The sequence below is a fragment of the Lacerta agilis genome, chromosome 14 (assembly GCF_009819535.1).
Source record: "Lacerta agilis isolate rLacAgi1 chromosome 14, rLacAgi1.pri, whole genome shotgun sequence".
Lineage (NCBI taxonomy): Eukaryota > Metazoa > Chordata > Lepidosauria > Squamata > Lacertidae > Lacerta > Lacerta agilis.
Genome location: NC_046325.1, coordinates 44,484,577 through 44,508,252, shown reverse-complemented (window position 1 = coordinate 44,508,252; position 23,676 = coordinate 44,484,577). Strand labels below are relative to the sequence as shown.

At 45.0% G+C, this 23,676-nt stretch overlaps 1 protein-coding gene across 4 annotated transcripts in view; it reads right to left on the bottom strand.

The window, feature by feature from the left end:
• Positions 1-23,676, bottom strand: part of EPHA5 (EPH receptor A5) — a 243,530-nt gene that overhangs the window by 87,608 nt on the left and 132,246 nt on the right. For 3 of the 4 annotated variants that reach the window (XM_033169275.1, XM_033169276.1, XM_033169277.1), the window contains exons 4-5: positions 14,105-14,260; positions 887-1,222 (exon numbers count right to left, since the gene is read on the bottom strand). In XM_033169275.1, coding sequence (XP_033025166.1) covers positions 887-1,222; positions 14,105-14,260 — 492 coding nt within the window. The remainder of the gene's footprint in view (positions 1-886; positions 1,223-14,104; positions 14,261-23,676) is intronic. The other variant, XM_033169278.1, reaches the window with a different exon arrangement.

The following is a 23,676-nucleotide window of genomic DNA, read 5'->3' as shown; positions in this document are numbered from 1 at the left end:
GATTTTGGTGTTCTTTCCTTATGCAAGAACCTTGAATTGTAAGGGGAAGTATCACCACTTGCACAAGAGCACATCTGGATTCAAGCCTTCAAAAAAAAAAGTGCAGGGAGTGACCCGTCAATGTAATTTCTGTAGCAATATAGAAAAAAAGAAAAGAAAAACCCTAAAGCAGTGGTTCCCTGACTTTTCCCTGTCACAGAGAATTGCCGATGTCCTTGGAGGAGCACTTAATCATTTTTCAGTCTGTTGCGGAACCATAATTCCATAGAATTCAAACTGTAATACAGTACAATAGAATGCAGCATACGAAATAAAACAAACATTAAAATAACATTAAAAATCAGCATGACTATTCAACATGATGGATATGCCATCTTCCTTTCTTCAACCAGAAATCCACAGACATGCCAAGGACCACCTGACAGAACCTTTTGGACCACTGATGGTCCACACTCTAGAAAACGCTGCCCTCAAGCCATCACACTTGGGTCTTCTGCTAGGAGATTGCAAATGTATTCTTGGTGCCAAACCTACGCTTTAAAAAGTCACTATCTTTTCTTCTTTTTCAAACAATCTTTTAAAAGCTCTTAAGGCTGCTGAAAAGCATCTAAGCTACATCTAGATTTTAACCAACAGGGGGAAATGGCTGCATTTATGACTGATTTGACAGTGAATGAGAAATACTCTGCATAAGTAACTCCATGGTCTATTAAACGGGCCCCTGGGAGGAAACATTTCTTATATTGTGTGGCTTAAGGAAGGAAACGCAAGTTCATTATCAAAAGCCAAGCTCTGCGATTTCAAGCTGTGCTCAACCCGGCATGTTCCACACCTGGCAAGCCCACCCACAGAACCTAATTATCCCATTGCGAAACTTTGCACTTACCTGCCTGGTTTGTGGTTACATTGACTGACACAAATTGCCTCGCAGCCGGACTCTGGTCGGACACACCATTCAGTGCCTCAATTTCAAAGGTATAGTTTGTGTGGGCAAGCAGGTCCACCATCATCACAGAGGTGTTTCTCAGGCCGCTTTGTTGTGGGAGGTACCTGACATGACCACCACACTCCTCACAGAGACCCGAGTGCCAGTTGCACTTCTTGCATGCAATATAATAAGACACATCTTTCCTTCCACCAGTATCAGCAGGAGGAATCCATTCCAGAAAGACACTAGTCTCGTTAACATTTGAGATGGCACTCCGGGGAGCAGAGGGGGGTCCTGGCGTGTAAAGTGAGAAAAACACATGGTAAGAATCAGATTCAAAGTCCCTCCCAACCCATTTGCTTAGATACTTTCTATGGGAGGGGAAAATTCTAACCAACCCAGCTCTTTGGAAGGCATTATGTGCTGGTGGGTTCCATTCAGGGCCGGCCCACCCATGAGGTAAGGAGAGGTGACTGTCTCAGACGGCAGGTTCCACAGAACAGCAGATCCAGCCTCCAAGGGTTGCATATTCCAATGCCAGTGCCATGATAGCGTAAATAAAGTTGGAGTTCTTATTACCAAATACACTGAAATAGATATAATTAAGAACTCTGGCCAGAAGTTTCAACCAAAAAGATGCGTTTACTCATAAGTAAATACAAATATAGGGTTAATCCTGTTAAGAATTACAGTCTCAAATGAAAAAATAGTTTCACATTGAAAATTCTCTTGAAAGTCTTTTAGAAATTGATGCAAGGGCTTCTACGATGCGTGTCGGATGTATAATGAGACAACTGGAGACCAGGGAGACCAGGGCAGGGCCCCGTTTCGGCGTAGATGCCTTCCTCAGCTGGCAATATCAAATAATATTAGATAGCACGGAGTACATCAAGTTTCAGAAATTAAGATTTTACAAAGATCATTATTAAACAGCATCAAACGAGTTATATCAAGGTTTTAAACAAGATTTTAAAGTATCATTCACTAAATAAGATTTAATAAAGGTCATCATTCAGCAACATCAAAAGAATTACAGAAGGTTTTAAAGTATCATTCTAATAAATGGACCAAAGTAGCTCGTTTGATGCTGTTTAATAATGATCTTTGTAAAATCTTGTATTTGTATTTACTTATGAGTAAACGCATCTTTTTGGTTGAAACTTCTGGCCAGAGTTCTTAATTATATCTATTTCAGTGCCATGATAGCAGCAACAGGTGTGACATGCTCATGTGGGCCTGATCTGCTGCCTCTGTGGAAGCCCCTCTCATTTCACCTCTAAGGTGACATTATGGCCAAAAAACAACACTGCTGGTCTCCTCTCTCCCTTGTTTGTGATGTAGACCTTCACTTCCCCCTTGTTCCCAATGCAGATCACCATTCCCTCCTTGTTCCTGATGTAGGTCTTCAACCACCATTCTTCCCTGACAGGGGTAAGGGGTGGGGTCACCATTTTGTGGCTTGCCTCAGGTGCCAAAATGTCTTCGACTGGACCTGGCTCCATCCCACAGAGGCCACTGTATGAAAACACCACTCAGGGATGTTGTCTGGTTCAGACTTTTCAGTCGAGAAGCACGAAATCCATGTCATGTCAGCCAGTCAGCCATCTAAGACAGGTGTTCCTCAACCAGATGGTCTCTGGTAGTTTGGACTCTATATCCCTTCAGTTCCAGCCAGCATGGCCAACTAGCTGGGGCTGATGGGAGTCTTAGTTAAAAAAAACTTCTAGAGGGCACAAAACTGGGGAAGACTTGTCTAAGATTATCTTGGTGGGTGGTCCAATAATCTGCTTTACATTTTCGAATAAAGAGTGCACAGTCAGATTCTCTCAGCGGTGAAGGCATAACCAAACTGTGTTTAAGTTATCCTGAGAATGGATTCTTGCTTATCTCAACAAAACAAGTGTCTTTGTCAGAATCCTCGCAACCAACAGGGAGCAGAACTATGCAGCCTGCCCCTGCTTTATATATTTCCAATAAATATATAATTAATTCACACCACTGTTTGTTACAAATACCAGAGCAGCATGCAGCAATTATCTATGAAACCATCCGTTTAAGCAAAAATTAAAAAAAAGTTAAAATCAGAAATCAGCTAGCAATTATGGAAAGATGTGTTCTTCGCCGCCTGAATAACCCCGATGGGATAGAAAAAGTTTCCAGGATATGTGCATAAATGTTGAAACAGAAGACGCCTGCAGAATCTCTATCAGCAGAGTATTCCACATGACTGTGCCATCGGCACTGTAAGTTCGGTTTCTTGCAGTTGTCAAAGGAGCCTTTCCAACTCAAGGAACTGCCAACACTACTCCAGCAGATAATCTCAGTGATCAAGCTGGGATATAAGGGTTTAAGCGGTTCCTGAGGTACCCTGGACCTAAGCTGGCTCAGTAATAGATGGGCAGCCAAAGCAGATTTTTTAAAATAAAAAATAAAATAATAATTTTTTTATTTATACCCCGCCCTTCCCAGCCAAAAAAAAAACAGGCTCAGGGCGGCTAACACCAATTAAAATCACAGCAAAAAACATAAACACAATCATTTTAAAATAACAGATTAAAATACAAATTTTAAAAATTCAATATTAAAACTGCAGTCTCAATTTCAATAACCCACCAATAAAAAATGAAGTATAAATATTAAACAGAAACCAACCCAAAGGCCAGGTGGAACAGCTCCGTCTTGCAGGCCTTGCGGAAAGATGCCAAATCCCGCAGGGCCCTGGTCTCTTGTAATAGACTGTTCCACCAAGTCGGGGCCAATACTGAGAAGGCCCTGGCCCTAGTTGAGGCCAACCTAGCGTCTTTGTTGCTTGGGACCTCCAAAAGATTATTATTTGAGGACATTAAGGTCCTACACGGGACATACCAGGAGAGGCGGTGTCAGTGATGCCTATTGTTAAGGGGGCAACAGTAACAAAGTGAGGTCATCCTATGGTTCCATAGCACACAGCTCCAAGCCAAGGTATAGCACTTTAAAATTCTTCATACTTTCACTTTAGGCATATGTTGGGAAGGTGGAATCTCTGTCAACAGCACGTTTGAGATCTACTGTATGCAGGCCAATCCTGCTGGAAAATGTAGCATTCATTTCATGCAATGCCATAGCTACCCGTTCATGAGCTACAACCTTTGATGACACTTTGCAAGTCTACCCCTGGATTGCCTGCTAGGTGAGCAGAGTTAAATCTCATCTATCCCCGTCACTTCCTTCTTGTCAAGTTTGTCACCTGAGAAAGGAAAAGCTGCCTGATCTTCATTGGGGACCAGCTGACATCTTCTGCCACTTTGCTGTCCCTGAGAAAGTGGTCCAATTGCTTGTAAAAGCTCTTCGTTGTAGCAAACCGGGGGTATCAACTAACTGTACGTTCAGCTGGGAACCACACGCCAGTACCAGTTCCCTGAAGGATTTCCTTGTATGATATAAGCAGCCTCAACCAGATGCTTATCACATTCACACTTCCGATGCATGAAAAGTCCCTGAGAGCCAACTCACACTCACATAGCGTACTAGGGCTTAAATCAGGGGTCAGCAAACTTTTTCAGCAGGGGGCCGGTCCACTGTCCCTCAGACCTTGGGGGGGGGGGCGGACTATATTTTTTTGGGGGGGAGAACGAATTCCTGCACCTCACAAATAACCCAAAGATGCATTTTAAATAAAAGCACACATTCTACTCATGTAAAAACCAGGCAGGCCCCACAAATACAGTGGTACCTGGACTTACGAATTACTCGACATACGAATTTTTTGACTTACAAATGAAAAAAGTGCCTGCACACCTACGAATTTTTCGACATCCAAAGGACATCCGTTGGCGGTTTTAGATGGGGTTTACTCGACTTACGAATTTTAGATGCGGTTTACTTGACTTACAAATTTTTCCGAATTTTTTTGTTTCCAATGCATTCCTATGGAGAAATTGCTTTTTTCGACTTACGAATTTTTTGACCTAAGAATGTGCATTCAGAACGGATTAAATTCGTAAGTCGAGGTACCACTGTAACTCAGAGATGCATTTTAAATGAAAGGACACATTCTACTCATGTAAAAACAAGCTGGATTTAGAAGGCGGTTGTGCTGCATCCGGTCCCCAGGCCTTAGTTTGGGGACCCCTGGCTTAAATGGCAAAGGCAGACACAGCATTGCCCGCTATCAAGGGATATTTAAGCAGGCAGGCTCCTCTGCAATTACACTAGTGGCCAAGATTGTGGAAACCTTTTCGAAAAAGTGTATTTCTGAGGTTTGATGGCTCATAATACAGTGGTGCCCCGCTAGACGAAAATAATTCGTTCTGCGAGTATTTTCGTCTAGCGGGTTTTTCGTCTAGCGAAGCAGCAATGTAAACCGCGGTTTTCGCTAGATAAAAAAAAAAAAAAACAAAAAAAAAATCGTCTTGCGAGGCAGCCCCATAGACTTTTTCGTCCTGCGGGGCAGCCTTCCGCTAGACGAATGCCTTCGTCTAGTGAGTTTTTTGTCTAGCGAGGCATTCGTCTAGCGGGGCACCACTGTACCTGATTGGCTCTCTAAACACTCATGCTCATTGGCTACATTCAAATGAAGGAAAGCTACCGCGTATCAACCTGTTGGGCTTCCTTTTTCTGGTTATTTGGCTATAACTTTTGACAGAATACAGATAGTTGAACATACTTTGTGGCATTACATTCTTCATTAAATTATCTTTCCACTGATAAATAATTTTATGGTATTACTTCAAAAGGAAGTGGTGTTATGAGCCATCAAACCTCAGAAATACACTTTCCCCCCAAAAGGTTTCCACAATCTTGGCCACTAATGTATATGGAAACAGGGATTGGGAAAAGATTGTGCTACCACTCTGAAGGTTGCTTATTGCAAAGAAACCAGAACACACCTGCTCTTCATAAATGACAGCATGCTGTATGTATTTTAAGAAAACTTCCTGGTGCTGAGCTGACCTCTGACAAGAGAAGGCATAGATAGCATGGTTTTTCACTGAGCACAGAATCCTTCCATGGGTGGTTGAGGACTACGAGTGAGGGGCAGAGGGAGGGCATGTAAAAAAACAGGCTCAGAGACCCTAGTTTGGACTGAAACCTTTTGGAAGTAGTAGAGTGCCTTTAAACTCTAGCCCCTCCCCTGCAATTGACTCTTAAAAAATAATCATGCAATTGCTAAATCTGTGGATGGGGTCTAGTTTGGCTCTCACTCAGAGTGCAGAAAACCTGGTGTCCCTGCAGAGATGGGTAGCAGTTTCCAACAGTATGGCATGTGCCTTGTTTGTGCGTATACCCAGACAAATCCAGCCTGATGGTGCCACATTGCACATTCAGTCCACACATTTTACCCAGTTAAGTTGACTGGCAGTAGGTTATGCAGCGACAAAATGTATTACCGTACTTTTTTCAGTGCATAATCAGGTTATAGATTTCACTGCCAGATGATGTTGCAGTGGCCCTAGCATAGGTTTGTTTGTTTCTTTTTTAAAGAACAGAAGACAAATTAATGGGGAATAAAGCTGATTTGACAGCTATTAAAAAGCTAAAGGACCCCTGACAGTTAAGTCCAGTCGCGAACGACTCTGGGGTTGCGGCGCTCATCTTCCTTTACTGGCCGAGGGAGCCGATGTTTGTCCGCAGACAGTTTTCCGGGTCATGACTAAGCTGCTTCTGGCTAAACCAGAGCAGTGCACGGAAACGCCGTTTACCTTCCCACCAGAGCGGTACCTATTTATCTACTTGCACTTTTGGCGTGCTTTCGAACTGCTAGGTTGACAGGGACTGGGACCAAGCAACGGGAGCTCACCCCGTCACGGGGATTCAAACCACCGACCTTCCGATCGGCAAGCCCTAGGCCCAGTGGTTTATACCACAGCGCCATCCACATCTATGACAGCTATTAGGCCAGCCAAATAGAACCACAATATGCCAAAGTATTATGCAACAGAATACAGTGGTACCTTGGTACTCAAATGGCTTGGCTCCCTAACAGATCAGTTCCCAAATGCCGCAAACCTGGAAGTAAGTGTTCCAGTTTGCAACGTTTTTTTTGGAAGCCGAATGTCTGATGTGGCTTCCACTTGATTACAGGAAGCTCCTGCAGCCAATCGGAAGTCGCGCCTTGGGTTTTGAATGGTTTCGAGAGTTGAACAGACTCCCGGAACAGATTAAGTTCGAGAACCAAGGTAGCTCTATACCAGGTGCTGCCAGGTTTGGGAAAGTGCCAATGTGAACAGGGAGTGGCTATTGCTTTGATTTCTACATATGAACTCCCAGATATTTCTGACTGGCTGCTGGGCTAGCTCAGTGTCAAAATCCAAATGTATTTGGAAAGCAGTGGGACCCAAACTTTGTAGCTAGCTGGTGTCCAGGGGACATAGGAAGCTGGGTTTGATCGGGGAAAGCAGAAAGAACAGTAGAACAAATTATTTTCAAAAAATGTTCCTCATCATTTGCCTCCCCAAATCCCATTGCCACCTCTGCTGGACTTGAGCACCCCAGTGCAGCTCCCCCTATCTAAGCCACTCTCTTTCCTGCTCCTGCTTGAGGTCACATGCCAACTGATGTCCACTTTCTGAGCCTTTCTGCAAGCCTAAACAATTATGTTCCTGAACTGGCCACGGGCGGCAACCACTGCTCTTCTCACACTCTTGCTTCTCGGCCATAGAAACAAGCAAATCAATGCACTTCACTGTTTTCCAACGTCCTGCACTCAGTTCTCCTCCACTCTCCCTGCTTCTGTGCTGCAAGCTGAAAGGTAATAATAGAAGACACAGATGCTGCAACAGATAAGGACATCAGCTCCCTTACCCGAAGATAATGCAATAATTTTGGGGAAGGTACTCAGGGTGGCACAGATAACAAAAAGGAAACCAAAGGACATGATAAAGCCCCAGGGACTTAGGTCTGACAGGCCCACACAAGAAGGACTCTGGTTTCGTCTAACAAAAATAATCACCGAACAGCTGATTGATAGGAAGAACTTCAGCAGGTGAAATTTCCTTTATTGCATTTACAGACCAGGGGTGAGGGGAGAATTTGTGTTAAATTGTCCCTGGAGTGTCGGGGCGGGGGGGATTAGTTACCTACTTGACAGGGCCTCAAGTCGGCTTCCAGATAAAATAAGAACAGCTAAAAACACAGCAAAAATAATAATTTATAAAAGCATTTAAAGACCAATAGAATTAAAACTATATATCATGGTATATGAATGGAGTTGTAGAAACTGCACAAGTTTTCCATTCACTGCCTTTGTGTTTCGGAATAGGAAACAATGACACAAACCAATAAGAAATGCACATAAAATCTGTAAAATGCCTCTGGAAGAACAAAGATTACACACTAGGGATGGGATGGACCAAAACTGTTTCTCCTTTGGACCATGTCCTTCTTCCTTCCTCTGCCCCCACTGTTCTTACCCTCATTTGCCTGCATCACCAACTCAATCTAACTCGGTACCCCCATCCATCTCCCCCAGATTATTCTACCTGATGTAGCAAACATCCATAAATATAAATAAAATTGGCTATTACGGCCAAACAGATTGAATGGCAATGTGGGCAAATAACACCATGGACAGTGAGGGGGGGGGGAAATAGAGGGGATGAAAATTATCCTAAATAGCCACCAGTAGTAGATTGTGAATGTTCAGTGAGCATTTTCTTCAGCTGCACTGTAATCATTTAGAGGTGAAAATAGAAGCCGGAGCATTTGTATTTACGAACAGTCTCAAACTACATTACATTACATTACAGAGATTGAATTCTATACATATTTCCTATTATATAAATCACGGTTTCCCCCACAATCAGTTCTGTTAGTAAAAAAACAAAAAATGAAAACCTTTTGTGTCTTCCATTACGTCTCCTATAATCAGCATCAAGGAAATTATTGTCTTGCAATACTCCTTCTCTCGCCAGACACATGCCAGTGCCAAGTCCCACATCCTCACTCTTCTCAACATTTCTATAATTTATCACCTTTTTGCAAAAAGAAGGAAGCTCTCTAGTAAGCTCTTATTGTCTCTCTCTTTTAAAATGCACTAAGACTACTCCTTCACCACCACCATCTTGATTAAACTAACTTCTCTTACTTTTCCACATACGCTTCCAATGTTTTATTCCTAAGCCACTATGGGCTTCATCTAGACATAGTTGAACTTAGTTCTGATTAGAATGGATCCAGTCTTAGTCATATTTAGTATAGACCCATTAAAATCAATGGGATTAAATAAGTCATTACTAACATGTCCCTTCGTGACCCTATGGCTCTGGTCCATGGGGTCATGAAGAGTCAGACATGACTGAACGACTGAACAACAACATGTCCCACTGGAACCAAAGCGAAACTGATTTTAACACAATACTAACACAAGTTTTATGGGTAAGTGGTACGCAGCTTGAGAGCGAATCCATTTTATTTATTTATTTTGCCAAGCAAAGCATCAATTTAGCCCCCAGAGCTGAGGGGGGGGGGAATTCGGGAAGTGCCTGCACAGTGTCTGAAGCAGGCTTAAAACCAAAAGCCAAGCTCAAGACAAAGCGAAAAGCAACTATTGACCAATTGTTTTGATATGGAGGTTATCTGATTATGTGTTTGATATTATGAAACTGGTTCGAGTTGTCTTTTATACGGAAGCATTATGGGCATTGGAACGTAAACACTGGGAAGTGTGTTTGTTTACTTGTCATGCTTTGTTGAGAACTGCTGTGATTCTAGTGTATGCAGAAAAGTAATACACAAATACAGTGTGCAAACATGACAGCGCCATGTTGGCGCCTTCAACGGAGAGTTCTCTGATGCTCTCCCACCTATTCCTCTTCCCTGTCCACAAATGCAAATTTCTCTTCAAGTAAAAATTTGTTGAGATTCCTGCATTGCAAGGGGGTCGGACCAGATGACCCTCGGGGTCCCTCCCAACTCTACAAAGCCTCTCCTCTTCCCAGAGGGGAGGGGTTGTGAGTGGGAATCTCTTCCTGCGCTCGCAAGGGGCGTGGCCAGGCCCCCTGTGTCACTGCAGCCCTGGGCACGCATCATGCCCCTCAGCTAGCCAATCCGGCTGGGTGTGTGGGGGTGTGTGGTTTAGCTGGATTTAAACAGCCGCGGACCCACGATATCTCCCTTGCTTTTCCAGCTTCCACGAATCACCCTCCCTCCCTCCCTCTACGTTTTGTTATGGACTTTGGTTGGTTGCCTTGGTTGGCCTGGTAGGAATTTTTTTCCACTTGGCAGATTGGCACCAGCCACTCGGTTTTTCGCCTACCTCGTAGCAGATCATCACAACTTTGTAAGGTTTGGCGGTTAGGCATTGGAAAGCGCGTTGTGTGTCGGAGGGGAGGTTGTGGCCATCATCTACCCCTAACCTTGAAGGGTATTCCGAAGGAATCCGGTGGTCGTGGTTCCTGTCCGATGCCCAGGTGGTGGCTAGGGCCATGGCACGACTCTCCGGTGACTCTAGGGGAAAGCTTCCAGTTGATTTGCATCAACAAACTCCCCCTACAGGTTGTTAACTCTCGTGTGACTCCCCGCAGAGTGGGCAGGAGTCAGGTATAGTCTGTTCGGATCCAGTGGCTAAGCCAATACCACTCACATTCTGTAACTAATAAAGTTGTGGCCTTTTTTAGCCCATTAACCTAAAATACTTGTGTCCACGTGTTTTATTTCTTCACCAAGCAGGGAGTGGGGCCTTGACTCACAATTCTCTGATTCTGTGATTCTAACATCTTGTTTGCTACACCAAGTCCATCACTTTCTCTAAAAGCTGGTTCCATGTCCGTACGCTGCTTTCGGAGGAACAGCAGGGTTCCGACAAATGAGTAATATAACTTTTTTCTTAAAACATCATGTTTTTAAGTCAGCAAACAGCAGGCAGGAAAACGACCAAAAGTTTTCTGCATTCAAAGGTTTGCCTGCAATGTTTATCTCTCTCATAGTTACGATGAGTCATATATTATTGTATGGTCCATGAACACAGTTCGTTTCCCCCTGGGATGACTGTGTCCCCCACCTGCCCAGCTTTCTTGCCTGGTTTCTGTAGCATAGAGGCAAATTCAAGCTATTCCCTTTTTCCTGCATGAATGGACCCTTACAGATCCTAAATCGGAGCTTCAAAATAAACGTTTGCAGCAGAAAGTCCAAACAGGAAGGGCTCCCTCACTGCTGTCAGATATAAAATGTGCCGTTTGGGAGGGGGGGCAGTAGCTCCTCTTCTTAGTTTTAGTATAAGGCAGCTTCCACAGGTTCCCCAGGAGCTAGTTTATAAAGATGCCCGCCCTGAAACTGCAGGACTGCAAAGCCCACCCCCAAGTTTGTGTTAACTGACTAGTCCTGGCCATGTGCCGAATATAGAGATATGAAGCGGGGAAACTTAGCATATAAACAAACTTCTGGAACCTCAACTGTGCAGGGTTCCGGATGTACAGAGGTCTAGGCATTCCCCTGTTGCAGGTGTCCATACTCAAGGTATGGCTATTGGGAGTAGTCCACAGAGCTCCTTCAAAGTGTAGAGCAGGGGTCGGCAAATACCTTGCGGCAGGCTGGAGAAGCGGCACGGGGGGGGGGCTGGAAGAAGAAGCAAGGGGGGCGAGTAGTCCTCCTCCGCCCAGCCCCAGCTGCTGTGCTTACCTTCCCAAGGGCTGCTGCTGCTGCCACTGCCACCACCTCTGCTGTTTCTCGTGAGTAGGCAGAGTGAGCTCGCCACAGGAGCACCAGGGTGGAGGCGGCGGAGGGAAGATGAGCAGCGCAAAAGAGCTGGCTGTGGAGAGGGGCTGCTTAAAATGGCACTCAGCCAGCTCAGCCCACCCCCTTCCTCCTCTAGGCAGGGCAGGGAGAAGCCAGGAGGAGGGAGGGAGGAGGCGCCGTGGCGGTGGTGGTGTGTGGGGGGGGGAATGGAATGGCGCGCGGGGGGGGGGGGAATGGCACAGCCCGAATGAACAGAATCCCCACACTGATCCACAGACAGTCTGCAGGCCGGATCCTGAAGGCAATTAGGCCTGATCCGGTTCGCGGGCCTTAGTTTGCTGGCCCCTGGTGTAGAGCCTTTGTGTGAGCAATGCATAAAGAATGCCTTGCATAAAAGGAGCTTTCTGTTCCTACTCTCTCTCTCTCTCTCTCTCTCTCTCTCTTTCTCTCCCCCGTTGCCCCCAAAGCTACAAGCCCTTACAATACAACAAGCTTCAGAATATCCAGGCAGCTTCTAACTCTCTCCTGAGTAGCCAGCATTCAAAATGTTTCTCTTATCTTCTTCCTCTGAGCCATCATCTTCCCAAACAGCTATATTAACTTTGTCCCCTATACTCAAACAAGAGCACAAAGCACTCAAGGCATTCACCCTAATACTCAGGTGATACTGCAAATAACTGACAGCTGAGAGCCATGGAAGCCAGCTCTCTTGAGCTAAGGTTAGCAGGGTAAAAGAAGGCACTGAGAATTGAATGGGTGTGTTGTTAAAGGAATGCTACTGTACTGCACAGTATGAAGGGATCTGTTCTCCAGTCTTGGTATATTTCATAGCTAAATGTGTTTAACGGGCATTGGCGGGTTTTTATGACTGGTGGGTTTCTGAATGGATATATCGGGTTCTCAAATTGATGAGAGCACGTGTTGCGGTGGGGGCTAGAAGACACCCCTTGTTGCTGGGTGGATTAGCTAGTGGGCTACAGCTTTCATTGGGCCCCTGTGAGTTGCCAAGCAGAACTTAATGTATCAATTCGATGATGGACAGCCCAGCGTCCTATATAATGTCCCGTAAGAAGGAGGTTCCTTCTCTTGGCCGTTTGTTTCGGATCACCCACCCTCCCTCCCTTTATTTAGGCCTCTGTTCTTGACCTTGCAACTGCCTGTCATGGGGTCGTCTGTTTTGTGACAGGGGCCCAGTAGGAATTTGTCCATTTGGCTGATTAGCTATTGCCATCTGGTTTTGCCTACTGCAGTAGCAACTAGTCACAACTTGTACGGTTGGCGGTTAGGCATTGGTTCCTGAGTTGGTGCTGGAGGGGTGGGCCCACCCCTTCCAGAATGATGATGTGCCGGGAATTCTGTTAAAGGAATCCAGGGGCTCAAGATGCTTTTGTCCGAACCCCCGGCTGGGGGACAGGGCCACGCAAGAGCCCCTGGGACCCCTAGGGGAGGGGGAGGCACTGCTTCACCCGGCCTCCTTAACTCTCCCCAGGTGGCATTCTCCCACGCTGACAGAAGGTCAGCTCTGTCCCGGCGGACAGCTAGTCTGAACCAATGCCTACGCAACCACTCACCTAATTTGTATTTTAATAAAGTTGTGGCCTAAATTATTGCCAAAAACCCAAACAAATATGATGTGTCAGGTGTGAGTTACTGGGGGGGGTGTCTTGGGGACCTCAACACGCAAATATATATATATATATATATGAACAGGTTAGTAGTATGCATATAAGGCATGCAGGAGATAGAAATCTTGAGTTTTTCAGCTATATGGAAAAAAAATGAGATGGGGAGTGAGCCATGTCTCGCATGTGGGGAACAGATGGTGTCTGCCTACTTCCTTGTGGCCGATTTCTTTGTAGGTAAAGAATCAGGTATTAATACAACACTCTAGAACTCCAGTAGTTTTTCTCCATTTGGAAACCAACACTTACCATATGAATTTCCTATAACTCAAGGGAGTGTGGAAAAATTACCAAGCTTCCTTTTGCCGTACACGCCTTCCCACACACAAAACCCTAACTATTCAAAGCAGGGCCCAGAATTGTCCTGCCACACCACCAGAACAACCTCTGACAGCATAGGAATAATTTATTATTGGCCAAGTACATTTTCCAACATACTTGGAATTTGTTTCGGCTACATTGCAATGTAAACATACAGACACTGTTCCTCTGTGGTTATTGCATCTGCAGAACAACGATGTTGTGACTGCAAGCACAACTACAGTATAGGAAAATGTAAGGCTACAAAGAAGAACATGAAAAGAAGCGGGAGGGACAGGGGGTCTGATCTCGCCCCTTCCTCATCTCCCCATGTTCCACTGCCCAAACTCCTTTCCCCCTTGACCATATCTAGACCTCCATCTGACATCCTGGTGAACCACTTCCATTTCAATTTGGGAGAGATGGACCAATGGTCTGACTCAGTTTAAGCCGGTACCCGTGTTCTCAATTATCGCGACCGCCATTTGACACGTCACTTGTAAAACGAGCACTTTAACTTATTCGGTGCAAGTAAACTCACTTGTGCAGGCCATCGTAGGTGGATCAGATTCCTTTCGGAAATAGTGCTCTTCACAAACACAGGACGTTGATGCTTCTTCTCGCGTGTAACTGTGCGGAGGGCATTTCGTGCACATCTGACTCTGTGGCGAGTCTTTAAAGAATCCTGACCGACATGCTGCAAGAGAAGAACCAACATTTAAGTTCATAGCTGCTATCTGGGAATCCAAGAGTCAACCAAGTCCGTCCACCCACTCAAAAAAAGATTCAAAATTGTTTCTTCAGAGAGAGTGTGACTCCGATACAGTGGTACCTCAGGTTACAGATGCTTCAGGTTACAGGTGTTTCAGGTTGACAGCTATGATTTAATACAGACTCTGCTAACCCAGAAATAGTACCTCAGGTTAAGAACTTTGCTTCAGGATGAGAACAGAAATCGTGTGGCAGCAATGGGAGACCCCATTAGCTAAAGTGGTACCTCAGGTTAAGAACGGTTCCAGGTTAAGAACGGACCTCCGAAAAGAATTAAGTTTGTAACATTAGGTACCACTGTACCACACCCCCATCAAGATACATTTTCTACAACTGAGACTCAGTCTGGGGGAGAAAAAAATCACACACTCAGTTATTTAAATGTCAGCGTAAATGTAGTTTCATCTCCTCTTTTCATTGTATACCAACCCTGTAGTTTTATCATTAATTTTGCCTTCAGGTGTTACAGCTAAGAAATCTTCAAGCACCTATAAAAAAATCACTGAAAACGTTAGAATGCTGCTTTTGAGTTTTTTGTTTTTTTTAAGAGCTGCATTTCAGGGAAATGGTTGAATGTGCTTTTCACTTTTAATATCTAGCCTCTTCTCCTAAAAATAAACGCCTTAGCCAAAATTGAAAAAGTGCATTGGCCTAGAGAGGAAATGGGATATTTGCAGAGAAGATGCTGTAATGAATTCTCTTTTTTTGAAAGAAAGAAAAAAACCTCATTGCTCTTTGTTTTCCCATCCCTCAGAAACCTGCAAAGAATTTCAAATTACCACATATCTGACAGATTCCTCAAAGTTTGCTCCAAGCTAGACATGTCCCCTGTAAAATACATGCCTCCAGGATTTAATACTTCTATACAACTGGCTGAAAGTGTGGGGGAGCTATTATTCTCATGCTTTTTGTCCAGCACAATAGTGGCTGGAAGATTTACTTCTTTTTAGTAGGAAAGAAAAAAAAAAGGGTCATTATTATACTTTTCTACACTTAGCATTCATGGTAAGTATAAAGCGGGGAATATCTGTTGCATGCACTGTTTGTTTTTGATTGTATAGTCTTAGAGAGACGAGCCCAGACATTTGTACTAACTTTTGGGCAGCTGATTCAGCATTATGCCTGAGAAACTTATAGAATAATGTTTTGAGCTACAGAAAGTGGGCCAGTTCAACTATGATGGCTTTGGGCTTCTGATCTGAACCAAAAACTTGCTTCTGAGCACCTCAAGTTCTGTATGTCTACCTGTTGGCTTGCATGGGGAAATGACTGAACACTTGTTTACTTTGTGACAGAACTTGATGAAATCTGCATGCATACTAGCGACATGTTCTCACCGGAAAATGCAGACTACAAGGAACGAAAGACACACATGTCTAGGAAGACTACAATGGTATACAGCTACCATATAGGATTCAATGCAGCCATAATTGATAACAAGGTGCAAGAAATTAAGAAAAAACACAGAATTAACCCGTATATGATGCTTCAATAATATATTTAATGCTTTAAACTGCAGGCACGTCCAGTAGGTAGATCGTGATCTACCGGTAGATCACCGGACGTCTGCGGCAGATCACAGGTAGATCACTGGCTGCCCCCAAAGAAACCCAAGAACTTTGGCACCCCTAAAAAAGCTAAACATTTTAGCCCTGCAGCCCATAAAAAGAAGCTCAACAACTTTGACCTGAACCCCTAAAAAAACAGGGATTTCCTTCCTAAAAAAAGCTCAAAAACTTTAACCTGAACCCCACCCCAAAGGGGGTAGATCACTGCCAGTTTTTAACTCTGCGAGTACAGTTGTACCTCGGTTTACATACGCTTCAGGTTACAAACTCCGCTAACCCAGAAATAACGCTTCAGGTTAAGAACTTTGCTTCAGGATAAGAACAGAAATTGTGCCCTGGTGGCGCAGGGAGGCCCCATTAGCTAAAGTGGTGCTTCAGGTTAAGGACAGTTTCAGGTTAAGAACGGACCTCCGGAACGAATTAAGTACGTAACCAGAGGTACCACTGTAGATCACAGTCTCTTGGGAGTTGGCCACCCCTGCTTTAAAGAACCCCTTTGGTGCTATAATCGCCATAGTAAATTCCAAATGAAAAAGTCAACTTAACATTTGACGGCTAAATTAGCATGTTGTTCCCACTGTGTTAAACGCCGATATTCCAAATGAGTTGAGCTTGAGTGTATACAAAGCCCTTTTTTTTAGAATAGCCTCTTGAGAGATGTTCCCTTCTTAGAATAACTCACCCAATTGAATTCTTGGGGAAATGTAAAGGATTTTTAAGGGTATCAATGAGTTGTAATTTGTATGCACTAAACAAGAGTTTACTCTGGGCTGCTTCCATCATAATATAAAAACACAGTGAGATATCAAACATTTAAAAACTTCCCAATACAGGGCTGCCTTCAGATGTCTTCAGAAAGTTGTGTAGTTGTTTATCTGTTTGACATCTGATGGGAGGGCATTTCACAGGGCAGGCGCCACTACCGAGAAGGCCCTCTGCCTGGTTCCCTGTAACCTCGCTTCTCGCAGTGAGGAAACTGCCAGAAGGCCCTTGGAGCTGGTCTTCAGTGTCTGGGCTGAACGATATATCCTTAATATATACAGTGTCAAGGCCATTTAGGGCTTTAAAGGTCAGCGCCAACACTTTGAATTGTGTTCGGAAATGTACTGGGATCTAATGCAGATCTTTCAGGAAGCCATTTGGATCTATTAAGTGGCGGATTGAATTGGTCCCACCTCCCTGAGGAGGGGAAGGGTCATGGAGAAGTCGAGCTGCACCACAAAGTCATTTTAACCATGGAACCTATTTTGTTCCACTGGAACTTAGTGTCAGATCGCCCACATCCACACCAGAACTAAGGCATGTCCGCAGCTATGAGTTAGGGCTAGACTTATTCAGGGACAGCCCCATGGAGACAAAGCCTTCCATGAAGTCCCAAGCGACCGCTTGTAAGGTCATGTTAGCATGGATGTTAAAATCACCTAGAACCACCAAACTATGAGTCTCTAGGAGAACATCTGACATGACCTGAAGCAACTTACGCAGGGAATCCTTGGTCCGTCCACTTACAATTAGTGACCATATATATAATATACAATTTGAATTATCATTTTTTTACATGGTTGTTTGAATTACAATTTTCGTTTGAGAACATTTCCACCAACATACATATTGGGCCATTTACTATTTTCTTAGTTTCCCACATTTTTCAGTCACATTTTGAGACTTGGCTCTTTTCCCTCTTTTATATTTGATACTCCCCTCGTTTCCCTCTCCTCTTCCGTTGCTCCCGCCTCCTCAGTTGTCCCACAGCCCCATTCCCTACTGCTCCTAGGTTCTGTTTCCTACTTGCCCCTATTGCTGGCATGCCACGGAAAGAGAAGGAAGCAGTTTCTCAGGCAGGAAAGAGCCCAGTGACAGCCCCTCAGAGAATGGGGAAGAGGTGGGAGCTGACCCTCCCAGTCCAAGGTCTCGGCGAATGGGAGGTCTTAGAGATCTGGTCTCGCAAGAAGCAGTTTTCAGAAGGGTCATCATGACTGATGAGGCTGGCAGCTTGTTAGAGCCATCCTGTGAGCTCTGCTTGTTTTTGCAATAAATCTTCCTTTTTAATTAACTACGCTTGCTGTGTTATCAAGATGGGAACCAGGACTCCTGGCAGAAGAAGACTTCCTCAAGGATCAGGGCAATGACCCATCTAGCCCAGCATCCTGTTCTCACAGTGGCTAAACAGATGCATGTGGGAAGCCTACAAGCAGAATCCCAGCACAAGAGCACCCTCGCCTCCTACAGTTTGCAGAAATTGTTATTCAGAAGCATTGCTGCCTCCATCACGATTTAGAACCATTGATACACTGATCTGTCATAAGTCCCAAAGTCAGAGCTATTGCGGAGGGCCTGGTCGGATCAGGACAGTATGGAGCAGCTGCTGGTTGACGGCCCTGGGAAGAGCCCAGTGGGTTGGGATGGTTTTTTTGTGACAGTGGGAGGGAATTATGGATGAGGAGTCACCTCCCGAGGAAGGTCTCAGTTGCTTGGACTCAGCAGCGTGGACAGCACCTGCTTCAGCCAAAGCCTCTGTGCTAGCTTTGCCTCCAATCTTGGTACCTACTCCAGGACCACCAGAACCTGCCCCTAGCCTTTCCTCCCGGGAGGAATTAGACGTACAGTCTGGTTCAGATCAGGCACTGTTGCTTCCTCCATCATGGAGATGCCAGTGCAGGGGTGAACAGGCAGTTGAGGCTTAGTGCCGCAGAAGTTCCTGCTTGCTTGCCCACTTGCTGCACTGAAGTAGTCACTGTGCCATTCTCATAAAATGGGCTTTCCATGCAGTTACATCGTAAAATCAGCAACAGCTTGTTGAATCAACTTCTTAGCTTGCTATTGATGATTTTATGATGTAACTAGACGGAAAGCCTATCCTATGTGGGATGTAAAACGCAGGAGCAGTCAAACATAACATTGCTAGAGTGGACATAAAAAGGGAACTCTAGGCCAGCCAGTTGGAACTTGCTGTTTCTCCTGGGCTGGGATGGACTTCCTCTGTGTAACTGGAGATGGGTGTGGTCTCACCTGGGCAGGTTAACACAAAACCACAGGGACCAGACTCCATCTTCCTCTCTTTTGGACCACGCTCTCAAGGAAGGAACACCACTGATTTTCCCTTATGGAACAGTCCCCTGAGTAAATGTAACTTTTACTAAGTTTAAGTCTGCTGTCTGGGATCCAATTGAGAACAGATGATTTCTCGTGAGTAAACTCTTTTCATACTTTTATAGAAGACTGTGTGGTGTCTTATTTTGAGAGGGATTAATGGGGGAAATACCAGGACATTTATTACAGAGGTTTTAAACGAACCTGAGCAAGCTATCTGCTGCGTGTGTGTTTAAAAGGGGAATGTAAGACTCTGCTAATTTCTGGGACGTGTAAACACAAGTTGGAATAGGATATCTTAAACAATATATCCTCTCCTGGATCCCAAAACATTCCCACATCCTATACTCAGTGCAATGTTCTTTGGCGGCTACTTCTCAATAATATGGGAGCAAAACTACCCCGCTGCGTTTCTGTCCCTTTCCCTGTACATGAGAATGGGGCATTCACATATTGTTTTATATACAGCATCAAATCATCGCAGGTGCTCTACTCTAGAAACAAACCCGCAAAAGATATATATAGGCAATTTTAAGAGAGGAAATGGAAGAGCCATCCATGCAGGAGTTGAGCTCTGTTGACTGGTTGCTGATACCTTCTGAAATCTAGCCCTTTAAAGTGAATATAAATCACAGCTACAGATAGTCCGAGAGTGCTTTCAGAATTGAATTTGTTCTGCAGGACTGTTCATAAATTACTCAAATGTGGGTCTCGTGCTTTATGGTTCCTGACATGAAATGCTGGTTTTTTTATTTACTCCAAGGCTATCTCTAAATAAGGCCCTATCTATAGAGATGTTTCATGTTGTGTTTTAATATCTACAGGAGCTGGAGGGAGGGGGGTTGACAGACGAGAGGGGTGTCCCTTCCGTTTAATTTCTTCTAAGGCTGCAACCCAATCCACTCACACGCAAACCCCAGAGAAGAAGAGAGATAAAAGCGAAGACACAAGCTCATATATAACAAGGGCAGCCTAGGTCTACAACGTACACGGTATAATTAGCCTTCAAAGCGGTCTTGAATTTATCCAATTATGCCTCATCAAGACGGACAGAAAATCATTACAGCACAAAAAAGTTTGATGGGGTCCTATTCTGTGTAAACGAGCAGACACGAGATTTCTTTGATAGATCCTGATAGAAAGCAGTGCAATTTGCTGATGACAGTGTGCTGCCTAATTGGTTTCGAAGAGGAACACACACACGTTCATACCTCCTAAGATTTCAAAATCTGAAAGAGGCAAGATTAAAATTGCTCCCATCACCTAGTGTACAGAAGGAAATACAAGATAGGTAAAGGTTTTTCCCATTTGGCAGTATTTTTCACGTACACCTTTCTGCATTGATCAATCTGCTGAGGATCCCCCCATTGCAAAGGATTCTGGGACATGAATTCAGTTAATGAACCACACCGGACAGGCCTGTTAACATGCCCTTAACATGATGTTGACTACATCCAACATTCCCCTTTGGCTGCACATTGATGGCAACAATCCATCATTGTGATCTTTCAGGGAAATTTGCTCATCGTTCCTAATCTTCAGGTTGAGAAACCCCTCCTGAGCTTCTAAATATCGATCTCATGGGAAACAGATTGGAAACCACTGCCTGAGCACCTCCAGTAAACAGGAGATCTTACACATGAGCTCCCTTAATCAGATCTGTCTTAGTGCGTGGCAGTAAGAGCTGTTCGACAGTGGAATTTGCTGCCAAGGAGTGTGGTGGAGTCTCCTTCTTTGGAGGTCTTTAAGCGGAGGCTTGACAGCCATCTGTCAGGAATGCTTTGATGGTGTTTCCTGCTTGGCAGGGTGTTGGACTGGATGGCCCTTGTGGTCTCTTCCAACTCTATGAGTCTATGATTCTAATGTCCCTCCCCTCCCCGTGGAAATAATGACACAGACACATTATGTAAATTTTAATGAGCGCAAAGGCCACAACTTTATTGGTTACGGATGATGAGCGGTATTGGCTTAGGCATTGGACCCTATCACCTATATCTGACCCCAACCCGTGTGTTGGAAGTCAGGGAAGGGTTAACCACCAGTAAGGAATCCCAGAGATGAACATCGCCCGGAATTCCCCCTGTGATCACCGTTAGGGGCGTGCCTTAGGCCCTCAGCTCCCCCGGCTTCGGACAGGGCCATGCCCCGGAATCCTTTAACGGAATACCCTTCCATTGAGGGGCAGTTGATGACGCTACCTCCCCTCCTCACTTCATATGGAGATTTTCCAATGCCTAACCGCCAAACCAAGAGTTGTGACGACTGCTACGAGGTGGGTGAAAAAAACCATTTGGCTAGTCCAATTGGGAAAAAGTCCTACCAGGCCCCCTGGCCAACCAAGGCGACCAATCGAAGTCCATAGCAAGGTCGAAGATAAATCTAAGGGAGGGTGGGTGGATGAACCTAACCAGCTGGGAAGCGGGACAAAGAGGGCGAGTTTCACGCCCATCACTAGTTTAAAGGGACTAAGACATGCCCCCAGGCCAACCGGATTGGTCGGTCTGCGGGAGGCGCGGGAATAATCTGCCAATCGTGCAGGGGCTGGGCTCAGCCCCTACGCGCGTGATCGGGTCGTGATGCCCGCAAATCCAGCTCCTGTTGATGCAGAAGTGGCCTTTTGGAGCAACGCATATGCCAAGAGAGAGAAAACTGTCAGGAGGTTCCAAACGGTTTGGTCTGACTTCTCCCCACCCCCAACCCCCCACAATCAAGTGCCTTGACATTCAAATTGGGTCGGAAGATGCAGAAATGGCTTAGGCATCCCAAAAGCCTTCAGGCATCTGATAGGAACTAGAAGAGGGGTCAGCAAGCTTTCTCAGCAGGGGACTGGCCCAATGTCCCTCAGACCTTGTGGGGGACTGGACTATATTTTGAAAAAAATTATGAACGGATTTCTATGCCCCACAAATAACCCAGAGATGCATTTTAAATAAAAGAACACATTCTACTCATGTAAAAACACCAGGCTGGCCACACAAATAACCCAGAGAGGCATTTTAAATAAAAGGACACATTCTACTCATGTAAAAACACGCTGGTTCCCGGACTGTCCGGGGTCCGCATTGAGAAGGCGATTGGGCCGGATCTGGCCCCTGGGCTTTAGTTTGGGGACCCATGAACTAGAAGAAAACGCTTCAACTGTGAACCTCATGCTGCAGATCACGCCCAAACCACTTCCCAAAGAGTGTAGTAATCACCTTGCTAGGGGTCTGATTTTGCGCACCACACAGTTGAGGCAGTTGATTGCCCTCCACCCCCAGTTGAAGGGGCAATGGAGAAAGCCCATTTGGACCAAACAAACCAACAACAAAAAAGTGCAGGAAGTCTGAAAATGGAGTCACAGGCTGCATTAGTACCTAGCGTGATGTACCTGAATCAGCAATCCATGATGAACATTAAGGTTTGCCCCATTTAACAATATCGGGTTTCTTCAATTTCAAAAGCTGCTATTTCGGGGAAACCAATAATGTTTGTAAAGCAGGTGGCACTTGCTTTTCAACATTCTGCTTCAGGTAGGTAGCCATGTTGGTCTGACGCAGTAGAAATATATAAAAATAAATTTTTACAGTAAGCACCTTAGAGACCAACTAATTTTGTTCTTGGTATGAGCTTTTGTGTGTATGCACACTCCTTCAGATACCCAGAATTATTTACCCAGGTGCATACACACGAAAGCTCATACCAAGAACAAACTTAGTTGTTCTCTAAGGTGCTACTGGAATTTTTTTAATTTTTAAATATATATTTCTACTAACAATCTGCTTTTCTCCAACTGAAAGCAATTTGGGGGGATTCTACCTGCCTGCCCTCAAACGGCTCTCGGTTTAAAAGTTAGTAAGTTTGCCACTCATCAGAGGTGTGGTGAGCGGCGGAGCATATGCCCGCGCTGTCTGGGGCGGGTGCCCGAGGGGGGCGGGGTGTGGAGGGTGCCCTGCCACATGCCACAGTTAAGGGTAGGGGATGGGCAGGTAACTGCTGCTTGCTCTCCACTGCCAAGGAGGGTGGACATCAGCACAGCTCTCCTGCTCTCTGCCACCGGGTCAAACCTGACTCGGCGACGGAGCTGCTTTGGCCGGGCAGCCGCATTGCATTGCGTTTGTTGGCCGAACTAAGAAGTTTCGATACATATTAGAATCATAGAATCATAGAGTTGGAAGAGACCACAAGGGCCATCCAGTCCAAAGCCCTGCCAAGCAGGAAACACCATCAAAGCATGGTCCATCAAAGCTGCTTAGATTTTTCAGATGTTTCCCAGGGCTCAATGGTTGGTCGGTTTAAAAACAAAACGAAATGCAGGGGTGCAAAATTGAAACCCTTTGGCTGAATCTAAGCTAAAAGTAATAATGTTGTACAGCTCAGGGCCGGATTTAGGTTTGATGAGGCCGTAAGCTACTAAAGGTAATGGGGCCCTTTATATGTCCAGCTGTCCTTTGTCAACAACAAATTGTCATTGTTTTTTTGTGTTGAATATAGGTAATTTATTGACCTAATAGGTATGTAGGTTTTATTTTATTTGTTTTTTATCTTATATTTCGGAAATGTACATCCTGGTTTTTTCCCTTTAATTTTTTTGGGGGCCCCAAGAGAGTGGGGCCCTAAGCCAGTGTTTTTCAACCACTGTTCCGCGGCACACTAGTGTGCCGCGAGATGTTGCCTGGTGTGCCGTGGGAAATTACTTTATATA